At 48.7% G+C, this 22,413-nt stretch overlaps 1 protein-coding gene across 1 annotated transcript; it reads right to left on the bottom strand.

The window, feature by feature from the left end:
- Window positions 1-1,078: 1,078 nt before the first annotated feature.
- Window positions 1,079-20,423, bottom strand: TMCO1 (transmembrane and coiled-coil domains 1). The gene is made up of 7 exons (XM_048080300.2): window positions 20,267-20,423; window positions 18,194-18,271; window positions 14,748-14,807; window positions 11,294-11,340; window positions 10,628-10,695; window positions 7,018-7,162; window positions 1,079-1,432 (listed from the first exon to the last, which is right to left on the bottom strand). Exons 1-7 carry the CDS (start codon window positions 20,334-20,336, stop codon window positions 1,334-1,336), a joined length of 567 nt encoding a protein of 188 aa, XP_047936257.1. The 5' UTR covers window positions 20,337-20,423; the 3' UTR covers window positions 1,079-1,333.
- Between the last annotated feature and the right edge of the window lie 1,990 nt (window positions 20,424-22,413).

Raw genomic sequence — 22,413 nt, forward strand, 5'->3', positions numbered from 1 at the left:
GGGAGTTTCTGGCTTTGCAGCAGGATCAGGCCATCACACAGAGGCCACACGTAGGAAACTGAGGACTTACACGACCACGGCTGCTCCCTGGGGAAGGCTGCACCTACACCAGATGCAACTGTGTCAAAAATGCAGCATCCTCGTGCTCCGTGCTGCTCCAAGACGTAGGATTTAATGTGGTGTTACACATGCTCCACACTGCCACGAGGCATTTCAGATTTATCCCCGTGCCCTGCACCTTGTCAAAGCCTCCTAGTAAAATGTTCTGTATTATATGCTTCTGGTCACAGAAGCGAGGAATCAGTAGCCCCTACAGGTACCACAACGCTTCAAGAAAGCCGTCAGTCTAACTTGAGAGCAGCAGCAAAATTTATTCAGCCCTTTTAAACAAGGCCTGGCCAACAGGACTGAACCAGGTAATTATTTGGCAAAGTGGAAGGCAGCATAGGGAACTTACTGGCCTATGAAGGAAGCATTTTTAAGATTCATACTGCTAAATGGACCGATGATCAGTAAACAAAAATGCAGCTGTCCTAACCGCTCAGGCAATAAAAAGGGTTCAGTAGCAGTGGGCAGCACTGATATAATCTAACAGTTTACTCATTAAACTGAAGGCCAGGTTTGTTTCTGCAGTTGAGCAGATTCTGCTTAAGTAAGCAACTTTAACAGAAGCTGCACAACGCTACAAATCTCTGTGGCACTGTACCCTGCCAGGAAGACACGGGCAGACATCCAGCAGTACTTGCAACCTCCAAGAGCAGCTTGGCACAGGGGCAGGTTCCTGGGCCCCCAGCCACGTGAGCCAATAAAAGAAAAAAAAAAACCTCACCGTGAACACTGGAAGTTACACACAGGAGAACTAAGCACACCTCCTTGCCCAGCTCTCCACTACACAGGAGTGCAGCCAGTAGGTCTAAGACAAGGGACGCCTCTCAGCACAACTGTCCCAAGTTTTCTAAGCTGGTTTGAAGATCTCGTTCGTGATATCTTAATTGATTTCCATGCCATAAACTGAAGCCAACTGTGCTACATGAAGGTAGTTCTACTTGTCCTACAGCACAATTAACAGACATCTAAATCAACATGCCCATGCCGTTTATTTCTCAGAAACACCAGAAACAAAAAGTCAAGTTATCTTCTGAGAACTTTCTTGGTTTGATGAGCAAACAGCTGCTGGTAGAATACTTCAAACGCGAGATGTTTCCAAGGCTGTGGCAGATACTGCAGAGGCTGGTTTTCGACACATGAAGCCTGGTGCAGAATCCCATCCTTCTACCTCCCCAGGGCAGACTTGTGCGGCTGTCAGACCTGCAGTGAAGGCTCTAACTGTGCTTTAGGAAAACTTCCCTGCCTGAGGTGGTGGGCCAAGGAAGCCCCCTGCTTGCTTGGTGGCAGCCCGGGACGGAGCAAGGCCGAGCATCTTCTGAATGTTCTGCAAAAACAAGAGCAGAGCAGCACGTCAGTAAGGCCGTGACAAGGGAGACACCAAAGAGGAAGAAATCCCAGCTCTGCCTGCAAGTGCAGCCTTCCTGCCAGCTTCAGCAGATTCAGGTCCTCACCCACAGTCTTACCAAACTGCCTAATACACGATGGACATCTGACCCCGCAAGTTCTAAAAATGCTTCAGTACAGAGCCAAACAACCATCACCAATGGCTACAGTTATAGCTGGGCCCCTCTCTTCTACCCCAACTGAAGCCTCATGACTAAATCCTCATTTTGGCTGAGGGCTCTTTCCCACCTCCAGCTACACAGCTGGCAGGCACAGCATTTAATAACTTTGTTAATTAATAACTTTGTTTAGGAGTTGGTGTCTTCAACCTGCAATAGTTACACTGGCAATTTAGCTGCAGCGTATACACAGAAGCAGGTTCCTAACGTGCTCACAGGCAGAACCAAAGCAGCCCTCAGTTTTCACGAGTTCTAGAAACCCCTGTCAATGGCAGTGCCATCCAGCAGAGCCTGAAAACTAGCGAGGAACAAACGCAGTCTGAATTTGGGTCAGCAACATGGCAACCGAAGCAGATGCCAAGTTCGAGCCGGACAGTTAGGCACAGAATTAATTTGCATGCTGGTGATGCAGACAAGAGCAGGGGGTTGGAGGAGACATACTGCGTAACAGGCCACATGTACCAAGAAACTGACTGCTGAAATGCGCTCCTCTGCATTCATGTCTGTATCTGAGCGGTTTAGGTAGAAAACAACAAGGGAGGAATTCAGTAGTAAGAGGCAGGCACTAGCTAAACACCTCACTACAGAGTATTTAAAAGTTCAAAGCTTTCCTGTTTTTTTGTGACACTCCCTTTAAAATCCGCAACAGTGCAACTACAGAAGTTCACTTTTCTTTTAGTTTCATCTAAATTTGCTTTGCTGCAAATAACTACAGCTCAAGAAGCTGCTTATGCAGTGCTGGCTAAACAAGGACGTCCGATGCAAGGGAAAGAAGAAAACAACTGTGCCCCCTCCTGTCATCTGCTGAGGGCTGGCTATCCAGACAACAAAAGGAGGAAGGAGGATTCTCTTCAAACCTGAGTGTCTTCCCCAAAATAACTGTCAGGACAGGTCAGACAACGAGGTCATTGAGTTCTTGAACTTTTTTGGACCATGGAAGGAGAACAACAAAAATAAAGAAGCAAAGCTTTTTAATTCTACAGTAACTGAAAAGGATCGTTCTGGGTAGAGACTAAGGAAAGGAAGGCCTCAGCCTGCACACACACACACGAAAGTAAAGGAGGGGAACACTGTGCAGGAGCGGCACCAGTTTTACAGTACCTGCTCAAAACAAACCCTAGCGATACGCTACAGAATAATATAGTTTACCAGACAGTCTTTCAGTACAGCTGATGCTTGCTGCACAGTGTAATATCCATGCTGCAGGGAGTTGCAGGATGTCTGCTGGACAGGAAGCATACCTGGACTCAGGACCAACACATGGAGCGTGCAACCAGCCCTCCATCATTCAGAGACCTGGGCACAGTGTTCCTGAGGAACACCTAGAGAACAGCAGCACCAGGAGACAGTGCGGAGATCCGCATCACTTCCCCATGAATAACCCCAGTAGCACTGCCTCACTGTGAGCCCAGCCAGCCACGGAGCACTGCCACTGACCCTGCTCCCCGGAGATAAGGGCACCTGAGCCTTTCACCACCTCCAAGGCTCCAGCGAGCGCGAGCAGCAGCACTGTGCTGTGCCTCGGCACCCCAGGCCTGCAGGGAAGACGCACCTAAGACTTGCCAGGAAGAAGTCAGCAACTAACTCAGGCTCTGCAGCACAGAAACGCAGATTAACTGGTTCCAGCCCCGAGGTGGCTGTGGAAGCAGCCTAGCCACAATTGTGTGGTTCTGTACTTCAGTGAGGCCAGACACAGACCAAAATTGAGCCCTGCACAACCACTGACTAGCTTTATCCATAGCATAGTCAAGTCCACAGCCTACATAAGTTCACCACTCACTGATATTCGGCAACTGAATACATGAAGGAGAGCAGTTCGCTGCAGGACACTCCTTTGCGTGGTTCCTCCGAAGAGCTTCCAGTCGAGATGGACATAGGGGGAAAACAAGAGCAGCTATCGGGCAGAGTAGGCAACACCAGAGGGTGCTGCAGAGTCGGCAGCAGGCAGGACCAGCATCCTACCAGCTTTGTACTGGCTCACGCGTGGAGCAGAACGAGGTCCTAGCAGAGCATCCAAAGCAGCAACCACCTCCCTCCCTGTTCCTCTGATTGTCAGGACAGAGCACTGTGGGGCTGAAGTTACTCCATCTGCTTGCATGGTTCTACGAGGAAGAGAGACAACTTGTCTGTATGTGGATTCAAGCCTCCAGTCACGCTCCGGGCCTTATCTTTCCCCAGGAGCCCTCTCCATACTCCTGCACTAGCTGCCACGCGGGTTTTGCTGAACAGCAATCCCAGCACCTACACAGCCGGGAGCTCCAGGCAAGGCCCGGCAGGAATCCATCCCGGCTGCCACGTGCTGTGCTGCACAGGGAAGCCTGCAGAGCCTCCATCCACCACAAACAAGACCACTACCTCCAGGAGCACGGAAGGAAGATGATAAAACTCAGATCCAAACGGTTCCCTGCCCCTAGATGAGGGGACAGAGGATGTAACCCTGAGAGCGTGCCTCACGCCCAGCCCCGCAGCGGACTTTCCCAGCCGAAACCCAGCAGCTCAAGGACCCTTGGAAGGCCTCTCCCAACAACCCTCCTCTCTCCAAACAGGAAGGCAGGAGGAACTGGGGGACAGGATTTACGTGCCAGGGAGAGCTAGGAACAGCGCAAAGGAAGTTACTCACTGCGAGTAGACTATTTCGGGAGATGCTGGCCAGGTCACAGGCAGCGAGCTTCCCAGTCAGTGTCTGAAGAGTTTAGCACCCCCACATGCCTGAGGACTGCGTGAAGAGACTGCCTGATGCTGCTGCCGCCCATCTCATTAACGGGAGCTTAATCAACAGCCAGTTCGTCTCCCCACCCTCACGTACTCCCCTGCATTTCCCTCAGGACCACCCGTTTTCACGTACACAGGAGTTCCTTATTTCGGAGTTCCACAGAGATGTCTCTTCTCCCTGCCTTTGATCCCTTCCCAGGCAGCTCCAGGATTTAAGGGATGGCTGAGGGCTGTGTAGTTCCCTTAACTTGTTTACAGCCCGGTCCCTGACTTACAGCACAGCTCTGTTCCTTCTCCTCCTGTATACCAGACACTCCCACGTCAGTTCTCTGGCCAGCAGCTGCTTTGAAGCCAGCCTAGTGAAATTTCCCCTGCTGCACACAGGGTCACGAAACTTTCACCTCTACAGTCACAGCACCAAAAGCAAGTCTTTGCGCCACTGTAAGCCCTCAATTGCTTTCTTCCCTTCTCCCTTGACCTCTCAACCCTTCAAAGTCCTCTTCCCCATGCTGTTATCATCGAAGTACCTTCAAACAGCAATAAAACCAAGAGCGGGATGCCAGGAATCACAGCTTCAGTTCCTAGCTTTTGCACACAGCAACGCAGCTGGTCTCTGTCCATCCCTCTGTGTAGCAAGGAGGAAGAAATTTGGAGCTGCCTGGCAGATGGAGAATCCCAGGTACTGTTAGTCACGATCACGTAAATAAGGCAGCACTACAAAGGCCACTGTCTAGTCCTTCAGTGCAAAACCACCCTTTTCTCCAAAGCAACGTTAACTTCCATCCTCACAGGGCCATCGGCATGAACTCTCCTGCAAAAGGATATTTTTTTTGCCTGAATTTCCTCTTGAAATCCCAATCCACTGCAACCAGCTCAACATTTCTCCCCAGAACCAGAGCGGACAACCACTTGGTTCGTGATGTCTGCTCATTTCACGACAAGCATAGCAAGAAATGCCCAGGGCTAGAACTAACTGCAGGAATTTTATTTCTGGACAAAAAAAAGCCACGGGGGATTTTTGAGCAAAGGAGTTCCCCTATCAACTCAACAGGCGCAAAAAAATTCTCACAGAAGGTGTTATTTAGTTTCATGTAATAGCCTGCGCCACTAGAAAAAAGGGACTTCCCATGCAACAGGTAAAGTCACAGAGCAGCACCACAGAAGATTCCCTCAAAGAACAGTGTCAGACCACAGCATCGCAGGAACACGATCCAAAGACCTCAGAAGGTCTCATTTCTTTCAAAGCAGCATATACTGCTCCAGCTATTGGGAAGTGAAACAAGATTTGTCTTGCAGAGAACACAACGGGGAAGTCCCTGGCCTTTGGCACTTGGAAGCTGCCCCTGCTTCGTGCGAGGGGGTGGACCAAAGGTTGAGAGGATCATCTGGAGGTCACGAGGTATTTTACAATTCATTACTTGCTTTTGCATACAGCCAGGCACAGATTCATTTCAACACAAGCACCCAGAACGGAGAATTATGTCGAAGCCGACTCATTAGCAGGCACTTTTTGACTAAAGGAACTTCATTATTAAGTTGCTCCGTCGAGCTCACCCAAACCACTGACAGCTGGCATAACATGTCACTTCCCTTCGCCGATCTGCTCTGAGTCCCTTGGCACCCCCGAGGAAAAGCAACAAGTCGGTCAAGGAGAAAAGCAGCAAGAATTCAGGAAGCGAATCAAAGAAAAGGGAAACAAATACGGAAGAGCAGATCATTTGCAGCTAGTTGCACCAGCATTCATCCAAATCCCAGGATCTATTATCGTATCCCCAGCACTCCGAGAAAATTTGGCAAACAAAGTAGACTTCTGGTTGCGCTGAAGAGGTCCGCTTGTCCTCACCAGCCTTCCTGCCAATTAAACAGTTAATGAGCCTTCATCCTCATCGCAACACATCACTGCTGCTCAACACAAGGGTGTTAGCCAGCTGGATAACACAGCCTGATCCTGAACAGGCACTTCCTTTTATCCTCATTGATGCTTTTCTCTTTTCGAGAGACAAAACCACCCAGCTTAGCTGGGGAACTATGCGTAGCCTACTCCTGGCTTATCGCACCAGACCCCTTTCCCGAGTCATGTCCCTAACACTGGGAGAGGCTCAATTCTGAAGGTTATGTCCTTAAAAAAATTAGGAGGTCAGCAAAAACAGTAAGGACAAAAGCAAAAGAACAAGTTTAACTCTTTCCCTACTTTTTAACAAGTTTGAGGACTGATTTAACCTTGACAGACCCCAAGCCACCAGGAAATCTTGAAGATGCTACACTTCTGTCCCCGTATTATTGTGAGGGTCGTAATGGGTAAGCAGCAGTACTTGTATTGCCTTCTGATGCAGACGGTCTCGACACAGTAAAACACGTTAATCAGAGGCACACACGAGAAAAACCCATTTCTGCCAACCCTGTCTTAGCATCCTGGTGCAATTCTGATGTTTCCAATCAAGCCTTCCACACCGTCCAGGATCCTGGCTGCTTTTAAGATTCCAACCTACAATTACTGTGAATACGAAGCACGGGAATAACAGAAACAGATCACAGAACACACATGCAAACTGGACAGAGCGATACTCTTCTTCTTTGATAGCTTCTTCACACGCTTTCCTTGCTCCAGGCATACAAGAGACAACAGTGTACTCACCTGTCTGATGGACATCGTGCAAAGAATGTAGAGGAAGATGAAGGAGCAGTCAGTGTAATCCTCACCCAGAAGGTTGCGGTGGGACAAACCCTGGATGTATGACAGGGGGATAAAGGGAAGCTTTGCCACCACTCGGCCATCAAATCTGAAAAAGAGAGCACCAGATCATAAATAGGGAGAGTAAAAGTGCCTTTGGCTACGTAAAGAACAAGTGAACACTTCTAGCAGGCCACCAGAGCAGACAAGACCATGTGGAAGACTGAGAAAGCCGTGCTGCTTTTCCCCAGCTCACCTTTGTATACACTCCAGGAGGTGAATACACCTCCCAAAAAGCGCTCCGCACCCAACCACCCAGAAGGTTGGTAGGCTTCCCTCGATAGCCATTTTGCCATGGTCAGAGCATTTAATAGCGATATACAAGTGACCAGCTGGACAAGTTGTTGATTCAGGAGATCTTTGTCGGCATTTTGCATTTACCAGGGCATTTTATTCAAAAACCAGATTTAACAGATCACTCCCCAGAACACAGTCAGCACTGGAACAAAGAGATGGATTACTACCACCCCGCCGTACCGCAGCTACTGCAAGACGACAGACTCTTTGCTCTAAGCAAAACAGCATTTTAAGCAGAGCATAAGTCAAAGACATCTGCTCCTTTCCTAGAGCAGCTATGCTTCTCAGCACAAGATGCAGAGGAGAACCCCAAACAGCACACTTGTTAACCCAAACAGCCTTCTCCGCATTAGCTCTGCAGGCAAGGGCAGTGCAGAGGCAGGACGACGCTGCCTATCCCAAGCAGCCTGTCCTGCTCCTGGAGCTCCTCCAGCTCCACATTCCAGGGCATCAGGCAGAGTGTGAATTCTGGCCAGTTCGCAAAGATTTCTCCCAACCCAGACAGTCAACCCGATCTTTTGAAGTAAAGCGTGTACGATGCCTCATCAGCATGTGCGTATCTGGATGTTATTTTCTCTGCATGTGCTGATTTTCTAACAGGTGTTTCTTGTTTCAAGAGATCCTAAATGAGCGTTCTTTCCTGTGGAGATGCATTCACACAGCTACAGCTCAAACACACGCCAACTTTGTTTACATCTCACAAGCAGCTTGGCAGAGGAGCTAGGAACGGATGTTTATCTCCCGGTAACATCCCCCAGTGGCTTAAAACTCTGCGTTATTCCTGCTGTGAGAATGACAAGTACTTCAGCAGTAGCACCCTGAGGTACCTGCTTTTTCTTCTCCAGCAGGTTTTCACAGTTATCATGAAGGGGTACCGAAATGCGCAGCTCAGAGCAAAACAGGGACTTGATTACATTAAGAAGCTTCTGACAGGAGAAAATTGAGACACACAGAAGCTAATTTCTCTCCCAAGAGAAAGCCCATCTGCTTGGAGGCCAACGCTGCTACAGAGCTGCTACAGAGCTCCCAGCCCTAGAGAACCTTTTAAGCCACAGCAGTCATTCAGCTGCTCATCTTCACACGGCATTCTGCTCTCTGGGTTTAAATCAGTTTTCTACTTATCCTCCTAGCGTGGTCCATTACCACTACCACTTTAAGAAAGAGAGGCAACCATCAGGGTGATGTCTGTTTTGGCTTAGCTATCTGCTGAGGACTTGGCAACAGCGATGTGCCCAGGCACAGAGCAGCAGTGCCTGCATAGCCCTTGTCCAAGGGGTGGCACGCCATGTTACTTCCATGCAACTCCTGCTCCTCTTGTCCCCCCAGAGCAATGAACTCATTCAAGAAAAGGAAAGGCAAGGAAATGGGGCTATAGTCACTGCAGGTGTCAGCCAGCCTTTTCCTCCTCCTCTTACCACACCCACAGCACTTCAGTGAATGACCTGGCAGCAGCAGCTTCCCACACGGTGCCTAAAAGCCTCCTGAATTCGTAACTGAAGCATTCTCTTGAGCCAAGCAGCTGCTCCTTACACTATGTCAGGAGAGCAGCAGTACATGAGAGAGAAACAGCTCCATCAAACCATTCTACAGGCTTCAGACAGTGCAGGTACAAGCCAGCAAAGCTGCCATTCAGATACAAGCGTACTGAGACCAAGAAAAAAGATCTAGCTATCTACCCCCAAAGACAAGACAGCCAAACCTCCAGATTTTGACTCAGTTGCCTCAGAACTGCCGGACTTAGCAAGAAAGCTGTTTCAGTTCAAACACTGCTCTTTGGATGCTCATGTTTACGTTTCCAGGATGGGCTCTGAAGAAGAGGCAGTTAAAGGCAGGACGTGCCATAAGCTACACATCAGCCCCATGGCAGGTAGCATGATCTCTATAGATAAGAAACCTCAGAAGAGGAACAAGACAAGTCAACCTGGTGGTCCTAAAGGAGAAGAAACCAATAAACTCATTTTTAGGATAATACATAAGGAAGGAAGAGACACTCAAAATTTAACCAAAAATCAATTCCTTCCTAAAAAACTCAGTGAATCTACAGTCCCCTAACACTTGTCGCTCAGCATACTCCAAGCTGCCTTCTTCCGCTCTAAGAAACTAAAACAGAATAGGGTGTTTTTTTTTTTAATTGTATTGCGCCAAAAATAGCTCATCAAGCACTTGAATGCCGCAGGTACAGCACTACAGACACCATGCTGCTGGGCACATGACTCAAGATGCACCTCCAATCCACCCTCAGGGCTGCAGATGAGGCAACGACTCAAGACCATACCCAGATTTTAAAGTCCTTTAGTGCTGTGCTCTTTTGCTCAGTTTCAGAGCATTCCAGAGAACGCCAGATGCTGAAGTCTGACTAAGCTGAATAAAGAGTCCACACAGTGGCAGTTCTGATATTATGTTACCCCCTGTTTGCAATTTATCCACCCACAGATCTGCAGTAAAATAACAATCGACTGTATCCTGAGGACTGCCAGCAGAGAAGCCAGAGGTTTTGGTGTCCAAGAACGTAAATTCTCATTTACAGCATAAGTATATTGCCCAGATACTACACAGTCTCCTGAAGGTCATATTGACTATATTCGTATTATCTTCAGATTTAACAGCCAATGGGAAGTCCACATTTCAAGACTGAGCTAAGTTTTAAAAGCCAAGAACAGCCTCTCAGTTTTGTGTGTCTGAAAGAAAGCCTTCTGTAACCATGCAAAACATTTTTTTTTGTTTTGATTTCAACTAGACCTACCTCAGGTCATTTTTAAAGCAAAAGAAGATTAGAGCACATGCCTGGACCTGTTAGTGTCTCCACTCTGATCACCTTAAGTAGGGCAGCAGCAAACTCTGCAATTACAGCTCATTTCTGAGGGCAGAAGAGCTGACCCAGTTTTGCTTGCAAGTGTTCTTCAGTCACATTACAGCAGAGCCAAAGAAGCTGAAGACCATGGCTGCTTGCCTGACATCAACCAAACCTGCCCTAGTCAAGATGTTCCCAAACAGAAGGATGTTAGAGCTGCATCTAGCTGGCCTTCCAGTTGTTCGATGCGATTGCATTCAGCACGGAGTGTCCACCCTCAAGAAGATGCACGCTATGACCGATCCGTTTCGCACAGGTTAGTTATGGGCCTTGGAGAAGACCCTGCCAATAGAATACTTCAGGTGGTGGAGTGAAAACTGAGAAGTCCATGAAAGTTTAAGAAAAATCCAGAAAGTTGATACTTACATGGAGTTAAACATTCCCATCAAGGCAGTGAAGCAGAAGCCAATGGCAAACATGGATTTCATCCGAACCTGTGAGTAGAAAGGTCAGAGATGAAAAACAGGCCTGCACTGAGGGATCAGGGGCTCAAACCCTCAAGAACAGGCTTTGTATAGCATCACTGCAATCTAGAAGAAAAAAAAAAAAAAAGGATGACGCAGAAGTCTGGAAGACTGTAAAAGAAGTGACCAGAGAACACCCAAAGTAACATCTGATCAACAACTGGGCACAACAGCAGCCACAGCACAGACCACTGATGTCAAGAGCCAATTCAGAGAGGTGGAAAAAAAAAACGGAGTGCTCAAAAATTGTGCTGTTACCTTCCACAGGTAAGCCTACACCACCAGCAGAAACCCATTATAACGAGAGAACTTACAGGGGGAAGTCAGACAAATCAATTCTACTTTGAAAACAGAGGCTTATAGAGATGAAAATAGCTGAGGCTAGGGATAAAACAAGGTGGTAACTGCTGGAGAGCTCTGTGGCTCATACGAAGTTCTGTACCTATTAGAGAATCCAGAAAGAACTGTAAGGAGGACTTGCTACAGCTGACCACTGAACAGAGTCTTTCTGTCAGAAAGCTGCTGACTGAGATCTTCAGCAGTTAGGAACTGGCTTTAGTTTCCTTACCATTGACAAGTCCCTGTTGTTATTCTTCAGTTTCTCCTCTTGTCTCTCTGGAAGGACAAAAACAACAACAGTTATCATCAGTTATACCAACCTAGAAACCGAAGTGTTTTCATTTCCAGGAAGCTTTAACCTTCCTGGCTCTCCAAACAAGTAACATTCCCAAAACCAGCTCCAGCTCCCTGTGCCAGACGTATCAAGTGAAAAGCTGTACAAAGCCAACTGCTCCTCCATCCCAGCAGCATGCAGCAACGCAGGCACAAAAGAAGAGGAGGCTAGAATCACACATTCAGCACTTCAGGAAGAAATGCACAGAATGTCAGATTTGCCAACTCAACCAACTAACACAGTAGCATGAGCAATGTTGCCAGAAAACAAAGACAGTGCCTACAAAGCATGCTTCCGAAAGAGAGCAGGCTCAATTTGCCACAGGCTCACCACTGTAAGCACGTTACATAAACAAGGATTTCGTTTTGGAGGTTTTTGGGACTCCCAAACTGTACACAGAGCCAGCAAGGTTAACATCCTGCCAGTCTTAGCAATTACTTTTGTACTTCTGTCACTCCTAAAAGACTCTCCAAAGAAGAAAAATGTTTTATACATGAATTCCAGCAAAGCACGCACTACTGTGCTTCGCAGAGAACACTTCTGAAATTCACTCTGTCCTTAAGTCACCACAAACTTCAAAAGCGCTCATTTTTCCCCCTATTGCATTTCCTGTGCCCCTCGCTGGAGGGCTGCTCAGGTTTCAAGGACCACCCAGCACTTCACACGTCCCATCTCCCCATGCCACCCCATCCCCTGTGCTCCTCTTGGGCTGAGGATCTGGAGCAGCACCAGGGCTTTGAAGCAACATTTAAGTTGGAGTAAGGCCGTGGCTGACGAATTAAACAAGAAATAGTGTGAGAAGAGAAGGAGGGAAGGGCTATTCAACAGGTGAGTTGTCTGATGGACCCCTGTGATGCTTCAGCACAAGAGGTACAACACAGAAGCTCAACAGTTATCTTCCAAGCCCCACTTAAGAGCTGGTGAATACAGGGCCTCACCGTGTTACCACGAAGCAACAGCAACACCCCCACCCGACCTGAATCCTCCTTGCTGTTTTCAGTTGCTCCTAGCTGCAAACCATCCCCTCAGGCAGGAACTTCCCAGACACCTGCTTCCTGACCTAGGGGGAGAATTTTGTTTTCGGACATTTCAGCAACTAGGCCAGCTCTTTAGGAATCGGATTTGGCACAAATACTTGTTTTTTCCCCCCTCTGCTACATAACGAACCACCTATGAGATGGGCTAAAGGTTGCGCGGGGATCAAGAACACAGCCAGATGCCCGATATACCTGACCTGTTTCTCACCCGTTTCTACAAACTCAAAGCAACCCCCCCCCGGTGTCCTACCACCCTCTATAAGTGGTTATTCCCACCCAAGCCACACCTAAGCAGCATTTACGTAGTTTAAGCTAGTTAAGACTGGGTCAACAAGGAACAGCCCAGAGTGCCAGCTCTTCTAAATTCTGCCCATCAGAACACAAAGCGCAGGGATACAGCAAGCACCTTATTTGCCAGCACTGTTTCTTCTGCTGTCTACCAAGCACTTCTGTGGGTGCTGGGAACATCGCTGTCTTTTCTTCTAGGGGCGCGTGGAGGCAGAAAGCACAGCAAAGCCACAAGTTAACGAGCCCACTCTTCCAGCTGAGGTGACAAAGCTGCATCGCGGTGTTAGAGGTGCACTGCTCCAGCAGTACAAAAGGCTATTTGGATAGAATATGACTGAAATGGGCTTGCTTTACAATTAATAGAAATCGATAAGTAGGAAACGCCAAATTAAGCTTGCCCACACAACTTTCATCCTCCCTCCTTGTGCACATGCATGATTCATCCCTTTCGTGACGAAGCCAGGTCACACACACACCCCCGCCTTGCTCTGGGCAGAAGACGGATGGCAGCTGAGGCAGGTCCTGACCACAGCTACAGCTTATCTGTGAAGCCTGAGCTGTTTTGTTTTCTTTAAATTCTACAATTCTAGTTCTTTTAAGTGACTCCGGCTCGAGTGATCTGGCTGTTCTACCAACGCTACACACTGCAGAATGATTTAACATTCAGTCAGTCACTGAGATCAGAGTTTTTGCAGTAGTTAACAGCTATGAGTCATTTTCTGGATGTCCAGCTTGACATTTAGGCCTGATTTTGCAGAAGCACTAAGAATTCAGCCTTGCCTGAAAGCAAATGAGACACCAAAGTTATGCAGCACTTGCAAAACAAAACAAAAAACAACCCAACAGTCCGAGTATCTTAAGCTTGGCCAGCAAGCATCACAGCAAACAAAATCAGTGGTCACTTCCTAAGTTTTGCTCTTAGCTCCTTTGTGCTTTGTTTTTCATTTGCAAAACAAGATTATTTCAGTGTATTTAAAAAAAAAAACAGTTTTAAATTCCTCAGATTCTACTGTTTATTAGTTTAATTCAAGCACAAGTTAAATATACTCTGATAGAAACATAGCTTGGATAGCGCCCTGCAAAAAGTCATTGACACAATTAAAAGTGACCATAGATAACAGCAGCCTGTAACAACTTTATAAAGACTGGCTTATCTCATTAACAGTCAAAGAATGCATGGATTGCTCAGGACTGAAAACTGAAGATACACCAGAGGAAGAATTCTAGTTCCCATCCCTTCAGAAGTCTAGCAATAACAGGTTTTTATACCTAGGAAGAACCGTTTGAAGATATGTTTATGATTACTCCCAAGCTTTGTGCAGATCAAATGACTAATCCAGCTACCTGGTGTTACAGAGGAATGAGGAAACCAACTCCCAGGAGCTCTGAGAAGTGTTCCTGCTCTGATTTCTGTAATATTTTAAGCGGGCTTTACTGCGTGTTTTACTTTAGAATCCTGCAGATTAATGAACCTGAGCTTTAGAAAGTTCCCCTAACATCTATCACGTTGTTCTTGCACAGTCCAGTATTTAAAGAGTTACCTTAATACAGAAAGAATTAAGTATATTGACAATGAAATAGAAAGAATGGAAAAAAATCATTAAGCTCAGTTCTCAGTACCGACTGATCAAATTTTAAGTAAATCTAAGTGCAGTTAGAGTCAACTCACGCAAACACCTAAAGCTGTGAAGCATTCAAGTGAAGAAAAACAAAAGATCCACAATCACTCATGCAGCCAGAGCTGATGCAAGCTCCTCATAGAACAGCAAGGAACTTCGTCAACTTAGGTTAATAATAGCCCTGGATATAACTAGTAGTCAACTCTCAGCAATGCTGCCACTCTCTGAATTTGATGAAAAGCATCAAGCAGCTACAGGCCTCCTATCTTGGAGGAATAAGGCCAAAGGGTTCACTGCCAGTCAATGGGACAAGAGCCAGCTCTAGCACCACTTTGGAAGGAAAGGAAAATCGCTTCCTTACTGCTCCCCTGCTCTCGGGGCACTGCACGCCTCTCCTAATCTTACCTATTTTCTTTTTCTGCTGTCGGCCTGCTGATTCAGTTATCGTTTCCTTCTTCTTTTCCACTGCAAAATGCAAAGAAAAATATTTCATCAGTTCTACATAGATACCAGCCTCCTGTTCCACACAAGAAAGCCATTTTATTACCTTTATAGGACGGGCATGAAAGGCAGCAAGGTAGAGCGTGTTCAGACTCTGCAAGCTATAAACCACCAAGGCTGAGCAAACCAAATGTTTAAAACCCAAAATATTTTCCAAAGCTCGGATGAGGTATAGGAATATTTCAAAGGGTTAATTTTAAACTCTGTCAAGACCCCATTACGCTGTTAACCAAGCAGCCTGAGGACAGCTTCGGCTGAAATGACCCTTGCTGATCTGTCATTAGCACTAGACAGTCCTTTTGATTCAGCAAGTCTAATGAAAAGAGCTTTGTGGCAAGCTCTGCTCAGATTATCTGCAGTGGGAAGCAGAACACAGGAAAGCCTGTGTTCTCTGCCTGCCTGTGAAGAAGGGATGTAATTCTCAGGGGAAATGCTGTCCAAGCAGTCGGCCACAGCCTCTCCATTCTCTTTCAATTAATTAGTACTGAAGCATTTCCAATATTTTAAAGTAAGAGCCTAAGCTTATACTTACTAAAACCCCAAGTCAGACACTCACCAAACAGCTGCAAACAACTACCAGTGCAGCAAAAAAATGCCATAAAACCAGCAGGGCAAACAATCTAGGAAGCGGGCCGCTCACCTTCTAACAGCAAGAACAGCTTTTCCAGAGAGAGACAGGTCTTAAAGTTCTGTAAGATGAGTACTGCAAGAAGCCAGGGTGATAAAACATGGCTCTGGTCCACCAAGAGAAGTTCTTTTTTACTCTAAGCTCTACGTACCTGTATTGTATCTACTCTACCAACAAACAGAGCTGGCTCCTGTCAGCTCACACGATCACCTGCAGAGAGCTGAGCATGAGGACCTCTCCCACATTAGCACTAGCCCAGCACAGACTTTCTAGCTCTCATTTCAAAGCACAGGTGAAATGAAGACAGCCTTCCAAGTCACACAAGTCATGCTGGCTTCTGACCTGCTTGTTACCTGCAAGTCAGCCACGCAGAAAGCCTATAGAAGGTTTCCAAACATCTTTTCCACAGTGATGTCGTAAGGCACATGCTTTTCCAAAGAACAAGCACATCTTACACGGGCAGGCTGCAAGGGCACAAACCAGGCAAGCCTGCTCGAAGGGAATGCTGGAGCACGCCAGACAACGCGCGCTGCTCACAAGGAAGGCTGATGGAGCAGCTGGTGCCAAATCCAGCCGGGAGATCCTGACCAGGCCACAGAATCCCATGGCCCCCAACTCAAACTCCAGCTGGAGAGCACTGACTCTTCTGGCCTAGCTATTGCTCCCAGGCCCAACAGGAGGGCTCTTCCACATTCCACTTTCACTCTAGAAGAGCACTGTTGCCAACTTATGCCAACCCTGAGGACCCCTGCAGCCCTGCTGGTTTGCACAGAACAAACAACTGTCAGGCCATCTCACAAGCCTGTCTGCAGGACCGTAAGTCACACGGTCACTCTTCCAAACACACCCTTCTGATCAGACTTACTTGAGCCTTGCAAGTTTACCACCACATTTATCCCAGGACACTTGCTAGCATTTCTTCAGCAGTCTCCAACAACAGTGGCTCTCAACAGAAACAAGAGGATAGGAAGAGACGAAGCTGAGGCTTATGAATAACAGCGTCTGGTCAAGCACGCTACTCGGCCCACTTGTTTTGGCAAGCTGCTAGGATTGCTAGTGCTCCCAAGGGAGAACTTGGGATCTCAAATGTGTTTTTTCCTGTTTCAGATGTGTTGGATAACAGTTGAAAGGTGTGGTTCAAGTGGTCTACTTTACAAACTGTCTGTAAGCCAGCTGTCCTCAGCATGAGAGGAAAACAAAAAAAAAAAAACCATCAAGCCTGGATTTTTAGTGACTCCTCAGGATTCTGTTTCACTTTTCTGGAAAGGAAGGGGATTTGGGGGCAGGGTGGGAGGGAAGTGTCAAATGAGGTTGGGAACCGATTGGGATGCATGAACCTCACATCTTTCCCTTCACAGATTATAACCTAGATATCGGCAGAGCTATAAAAACAAACAGCACTCAACTCCTAGAGCAGTGATTAACCCCCCGAGACTAAGCCATGCTAACTGCCTTCGAGTTCCGCAGCAGGACGTTACCTCTATGTCTGCAGCTGGGTTTCGGCTGCTCCTCTGACCTGCCCTCTGGGGCCAATTCTACCCGACACATTTTTACCAACCAAAGGGGGCAGGCAGAGATGCAATCTCCATCTGATACCACCGTGACGACAAAAGCCCTTAATTTAGGAGCTGATACAAGCGTGAGTACAGGACTACTCTTCAGCTTGTCTTGCCCAGGGGAAGGCTGCAATACACTAGACTGGAAGGAACGTGCTTTGGTAATCCTGTTCTCACAAACCCAGAGCACTGACAGCACAGTGAAATATTTAAGGTAAAACCAGCCCTGGTTCAGCCCCAGCACCACCGTGTGCTGTCTGTAACTGCTGCAACTTGCATAGGGAACACAGAGTTGAGTTTGAAAGCTTAGCGCAGTTTCTCCTCCGCTCCTTTGTTTCTGATGCAGACAGGTCTATTGAAACATGCCGTGCTCAAACCACCATTTTACTATTTCCTGGCAGATATTTAAACAAGTTTCAATATCTGATGCACATCTTCTGGCTGCTGGCCCTCTACTCCCTTTTCCTATCCGCCCTCGTCATTTATTCAGTCCTTCCCAGGCCTCTAAAAAATCTCCTCTCTACAGAAGATATCTGGGACATTTTTTCTAGTCACTACTATTTTTGTTTCCAGTTTATGCTAGTACAATTTATTCCTGTATCAGCTGACAGCTCAGACCTTCCTATCATGACTTTGTCCTTACTCATTCCCCGTCGCTGATAGCCGCTTTTTTTTTTTTTATTATGCTTTACGTCTCATGGCATTCCTTCAGCTCGAGCTCTCTCTTAGTACACATCTCATTCCCCATTCTCCTTGAAAAGCAGAAACCGCATGCTTGAGGTTATTTCGGGCATATAAAGGAATCCACGTACGGACACACACACACTGGCTACCCGTGCTCAGAAACGGATGCCAGTACTGATCTCCATCCTGCCCTCCAGGAAGGGGGGTGAGGGGACAACTCAGGCAACACCACACATCTCAGTACCAGCCTCGCCTCCAACAAGAGGAAAATTAAGGAGAGAACTTAGTCTGCTCCATACCAGTTTGGGTAACCTGTGAAATTCAGCTCCTATGAAACCTAAACTGAAGAACGTTCACTTCCCTCTCAGCAGAAAACGCAGCAGGAATTTCTCAGAGCACAGACCCCATTCAATTTGATGTTTGCTAAAGCGGGATATAACAAGGAGAACAAACATTCTCTCCTGTGTCTGAAGAGTACTTACATTTTTTGCTCTGTTTTTCCACTTCAGCCTTTAATCTCTTGTATTTGTCTGTTCGGTACACCAGCACCCAAGTTATGCCTGAAACAAACAGCCAACAGGCACCTAGGTAAGCGACGGCCTCTTGCAATAAGGAAACAAGTCAGCAAATACATATGCAAAAACACACATCGTGTCTGCAACACCTTGTCATAATCACCAGCACGCTACAGCACTTTACTTCACATCCCCTTTTCACACTCCAATGGTGCCTATAAAATAATCACAGAATGTCCTGGGTTGGAAGGGAGCTCAAGGACCATCCAGTTCCAACCCCCTGCCACAGGCAGGGACACCACCCACTAGATCAGGTTGCTCAGGGCCTCATCCAGCCTGGCCTTGAACACCTCCAGGACATCCACAATTTCTCTGGGCAACCTGTCCCAGTGCCTCACCACCCTCTGAGTGAAGAATTTCCTCCTAAGATGTAATTTAAACCTCCCCTCTTTTAGCTTAAAGCTGTTGCTCCTTTGTCCTGTCTTTGCCTGAGCAAGAAGTCGCTCTCCATCTTTTTAATAAGCCCCCTCTAAGTACTAAAAAGCTGCAATGAGGTCACCCTGGAGCCTTCTCTTCTGTAGGCCAAACATCCCCAGGTCTCTCAGCCTTTCTTCGTAGGAGAGGTGCTCCAGCCTCTGATCAACCTCGTGGCCTCCTCTGGACCCCCTCTAACAGCCCCACATCCTTCTGGTGCTGGGGGCCCCAGACCTGGACACAGGGCTCCAGGTGGGGCCTCACCAGGGCGGAGCAGAGGGGGACAATCCCCTCCCTCCCCTGCTGCCCACCCCTCTGGTGATGCAGCCCAGGACACAGCTGCCCTTCTGGGCTGCAGGCACACGCTGCTGGCTCATGGCGAGCTTTTCATCCACCAGAACCCCCAGGTCCCTCTCTGCAGGGCTGCTCCCCGTGACTTCTCCCAGCCTGTGCTCACGTCTGGGATTGCCCCGTCTGAGATGCAGCACCTTGTGCTTGGACTTGAACCTCATCAGGTTCACGTGGGCCCACTTCTCAAGCTTGTCCAGGTCATACATAAACAAAAATGTTCGCAAGTCACCGGCTATCTCACAGAGCACCTCTGTTCTGTGGGACTCGTCCAGCCCCTTCCTGCTTCTATTCCTCAGCTGTTGCTCACCTTAAACCTATGAGCTGATTAAGGCAATAAACACCTTTTTGTTCTGCATTTTCTGAGCACCTAATTAAGGTCCGAGGAATAATTTCTGCTCCTACGAGGACCTGACTATTAGTTACAGCACACCTCAAAAAGGCAAACAGAGATATTCAGCTAGAAGGGACCTCGCAAGATCCTCCAGTTTAACGCTGCGCATTAAAACATGGCCTAAATTAGTTGTGCCACACACGCTGCCCCAGTGGTTTGTGAATTGTTTAGTCTGAGCTCCTGTAAGAGGCTCTCAGCCCCTTTTTGGCTTCAGTTTGACAACAGTGCTGTGCTACTGAGCCCCTGGGACCCCCAGCTGCAAGGAACAGAACCATGTAGGAACTTGAGAGTAATGCAGCTTCATCCCCTGAGAGGCCGCAAGGTGTACGCTGTCTGAGCGCAGTGCAATGCAGGAGGGCTCCTAGAAAACAAGCACACCGCATTCATCCAGGGGCTCTGAATTCCCCCAGGGGAAGACGCGGTCTTGCAGCCTCAGCTCCGGGACGTGAGGAGATTTTGGGGCGCAGCTCAGCGCGAGGAAGAGGAAGCAACCTCCCCTCCGGCTTCAACCTCCCCAACAAGCATCTCTCCAACCCAAGATTAAACACCCACACCACCCCCACCCCCCACCACCCCTTGAGAAGCACCCCCTTTAACTCACCTCGAGAAGCAGCCCATCTAACTCACCTCTATTTCAAGCCGAGCCCCGCTCCTTACAGCCCCCCAACCCCCACAGACCCCCACACCCCCTCATACCGCCCCCCCCCCCCAAGGCCCCCAGCCCTTCCTCCCCAGGCCTTTTCCCCCCCCCCAGCAGCCTCCCACCGCCCCCAACAGCGGGCAGCTCCCCCCCCCGCGGTGCCGGGCCCGCTCCGGGCGCCCACCCTCGGCCAGCAGCGCGGTGCAGACGGAGATGAAGACGATGAGGAGGGTGTCGGCGAACATGGTGCTCATGGCGCCGCCGGAAGCGGGCCGCCTCACAACCCGGAAGTCCAGCGGGCAGCGCGTTGCCTAGCAACGGCCGGAAGCGAGGCGCAGCCGGCGCTTCCGGGTGAGGGAGTCAGCCAATGGGCTCGGCGCTGGGAGGAACGAGGCGGGAAGGGCGAGGGGAGGGGAAAACGAGGGAAGGCGGCGCTGTGATTGGACGAGAGGGCTGTCAGCGCGATGGGCCCCGCCCCCGGCTGCGGGGCAGGGGAGCGCGGCCTGGGGGCGGTGTGGGGCCTGTCATGGCGGCGGGGCCTGGCCTGGCCAGGCGTGGGGTGCGCGTCCTGCTGGCGCATCAGCAATAAAAGGAATAAAATAAAAGTTGTTGAAACGCGATTGTCGGCTCCTTATTGCGACGGGGGGCTGCGCACTGTGCTCCTGGGGAGCCAAAGGGCCAGGAGCAGGGGAGCAAACCCCGCAAGCCCCCAAGCGCCATGTCTGTGTGCACTGTCTGCAGGTGGGGCGGGCTGAGAGCACCAGCGCGGGCAGGGAATTAGTGTCGCAATTAACCAGCAATTACAACTTTTAGCGAGGCTCCGGCACCTGGGGCGACAGAACTGGACCCCCAGCGATGGGGCGAGGAGACCTGGGAAGCAGAAAGGGAAACGGGACCGTGGGACGTGGCAGCGCGGCGCCTCCTCCCGTAACTCGGGGGTTGGCTCTCGGCAACCCGTGTCCTGGGAAATGGCACCCGCAGGGACAGGCGAGAAATAAGAAGGTGAAAAGCCCCGCCGTCGCCCACAAATTAAACACTGTGCGCAGAAGGATGGTGGCATAATTGCAGTTGAGGGGAGGCAGCACGAGTGATAAGTGAGGGAGTGGGATTAGACGGCAAACAAATCCTCCGCAGCCTGGTGACATTCGTGTACAAGGAAACACAAAAGCACTGCGCGTGCAGGTGGCTACGCGATGGCTCTGGCGTCACTAAAGCTTCCAGCTCAGCGCCCGCTGCGCTGCCTGGAAAACCTCGGAGGGAAGTGAGCGAGAGCCATCAGAGAGACAGGGATGAAATTAATATGGATACTTCAGTTTAGGGTGAGCGACAGGAAAATACTACAGCTGCTGGTGTGGCGGGACCCTTGACAATACTTTGTGCCTTGCTTATGTGCCTCTGCCCCCTCTCCCGTTCTTTGGAGCTCCTTGGCTTTCCTGTCTGTGCGATTTTTCACTACCACAATATTTAGAAATAGTTTTATAACTGCTATGGCAAAATGATTCACATGATATCAGTTGCCAATACCGACCGCGGTCTGTCATGGAACAACTGTGCAGCAGAAGCGGGTCAGGAGCAGACAGTCATTGACGGACCGCTCTCCAGGGCCCATGCTTTGAACTGGACGCAGAGGTGACACGGGCTCTTTGTAATTTCATCCTGTCGTTTTGAATCACACCAGGATCCTTATCAGCAGGTTTTTCCAGACAACAGAAGGCATATTACTCTCAATGGCATTTCCTTTTTAAAACTGCATTCTGTGCTTTGATCAACGTGTGAAGGACAGACGAGGAGTTGGGTGCAGTTTGATTTGAACGAGCCTGGGATGTGAGCAAAAGGAAAACGTTTGCATAATACGTGGCTCCGGATGCACGAGCTAAGGGCCAGTCCCATCTACAAATATTCTAGGTGCAGCAGAGGTAATATTTCTGGAGGTAACCTTCAAGTCCAGACTGGAGGAAGACATTTCTGAGCAGATTTCATATACTGAAGTCTCCAGACTTAAACTGAACAAAAAGTTAGGTTGCTTTGCACAGTGTGTTAGCGGCAGGCACTTAGGAGAAACAGAGCGTAAAATTCTCAGGTACGTTCCGATGAAAGCTGCCATCTAAAAGTAACTGGGACTTGGATTTGATTCACTTTCACTTTACTGCCGTGGCCTGGTTTTGAAAGAGCTGTTAATCTGCTCTGTGCAAGTTCTCTTTGTGCTCTGTAGAAATAAACCTTGAATATCCCTCACTTGTACCGCCATCAAGAAACGTTTACTTATCTGCCCCTCTAGAAGTGTGTCTGCTCCTGCCATGTGCCAAGAATCTGTTTTTTAAGGGGAACGGG

Source organism: Anser cygnoides, chromosome 8 (assembly GCF_040182565.1).
Source record: "Anser cygnoides isolate HZ-2024a breed goose chromosome 8, Taihu_goose_T2T_genome, whole genome shotgun sequence".
Lineage (NCBI taxonomy): Eukaryota > Metazoa > Chordata > Aves > Anseriformes > Anatidae > Anser > Anser cygnoides.

Excerpts from the sequence above, each read along its gene's own strand:
- TMCO1 (XM_048080300.2), bottom strand. The coding sequence starts at position 20,336 with ATGAGCACCATGTTCGCCGACACCCTCCTCATCGTCTTCATCTCCGTC. Across the intron at positions 10,696-11,293 it reads ACAACAGGGACTTGTCAATG|GTTCGGATGAAATCCATGTT; the intron begins GTAAGGAAACTA and ends TTCTACTCACAG. Across the intron at positions 7,163-10,627 it reads ATGGGAATGTTTAACTCCAT|ATTTGATGGCCGAGTGGTGG; the intron begins GTAAGTATCAAC and ends TCTCTTTTTCAG.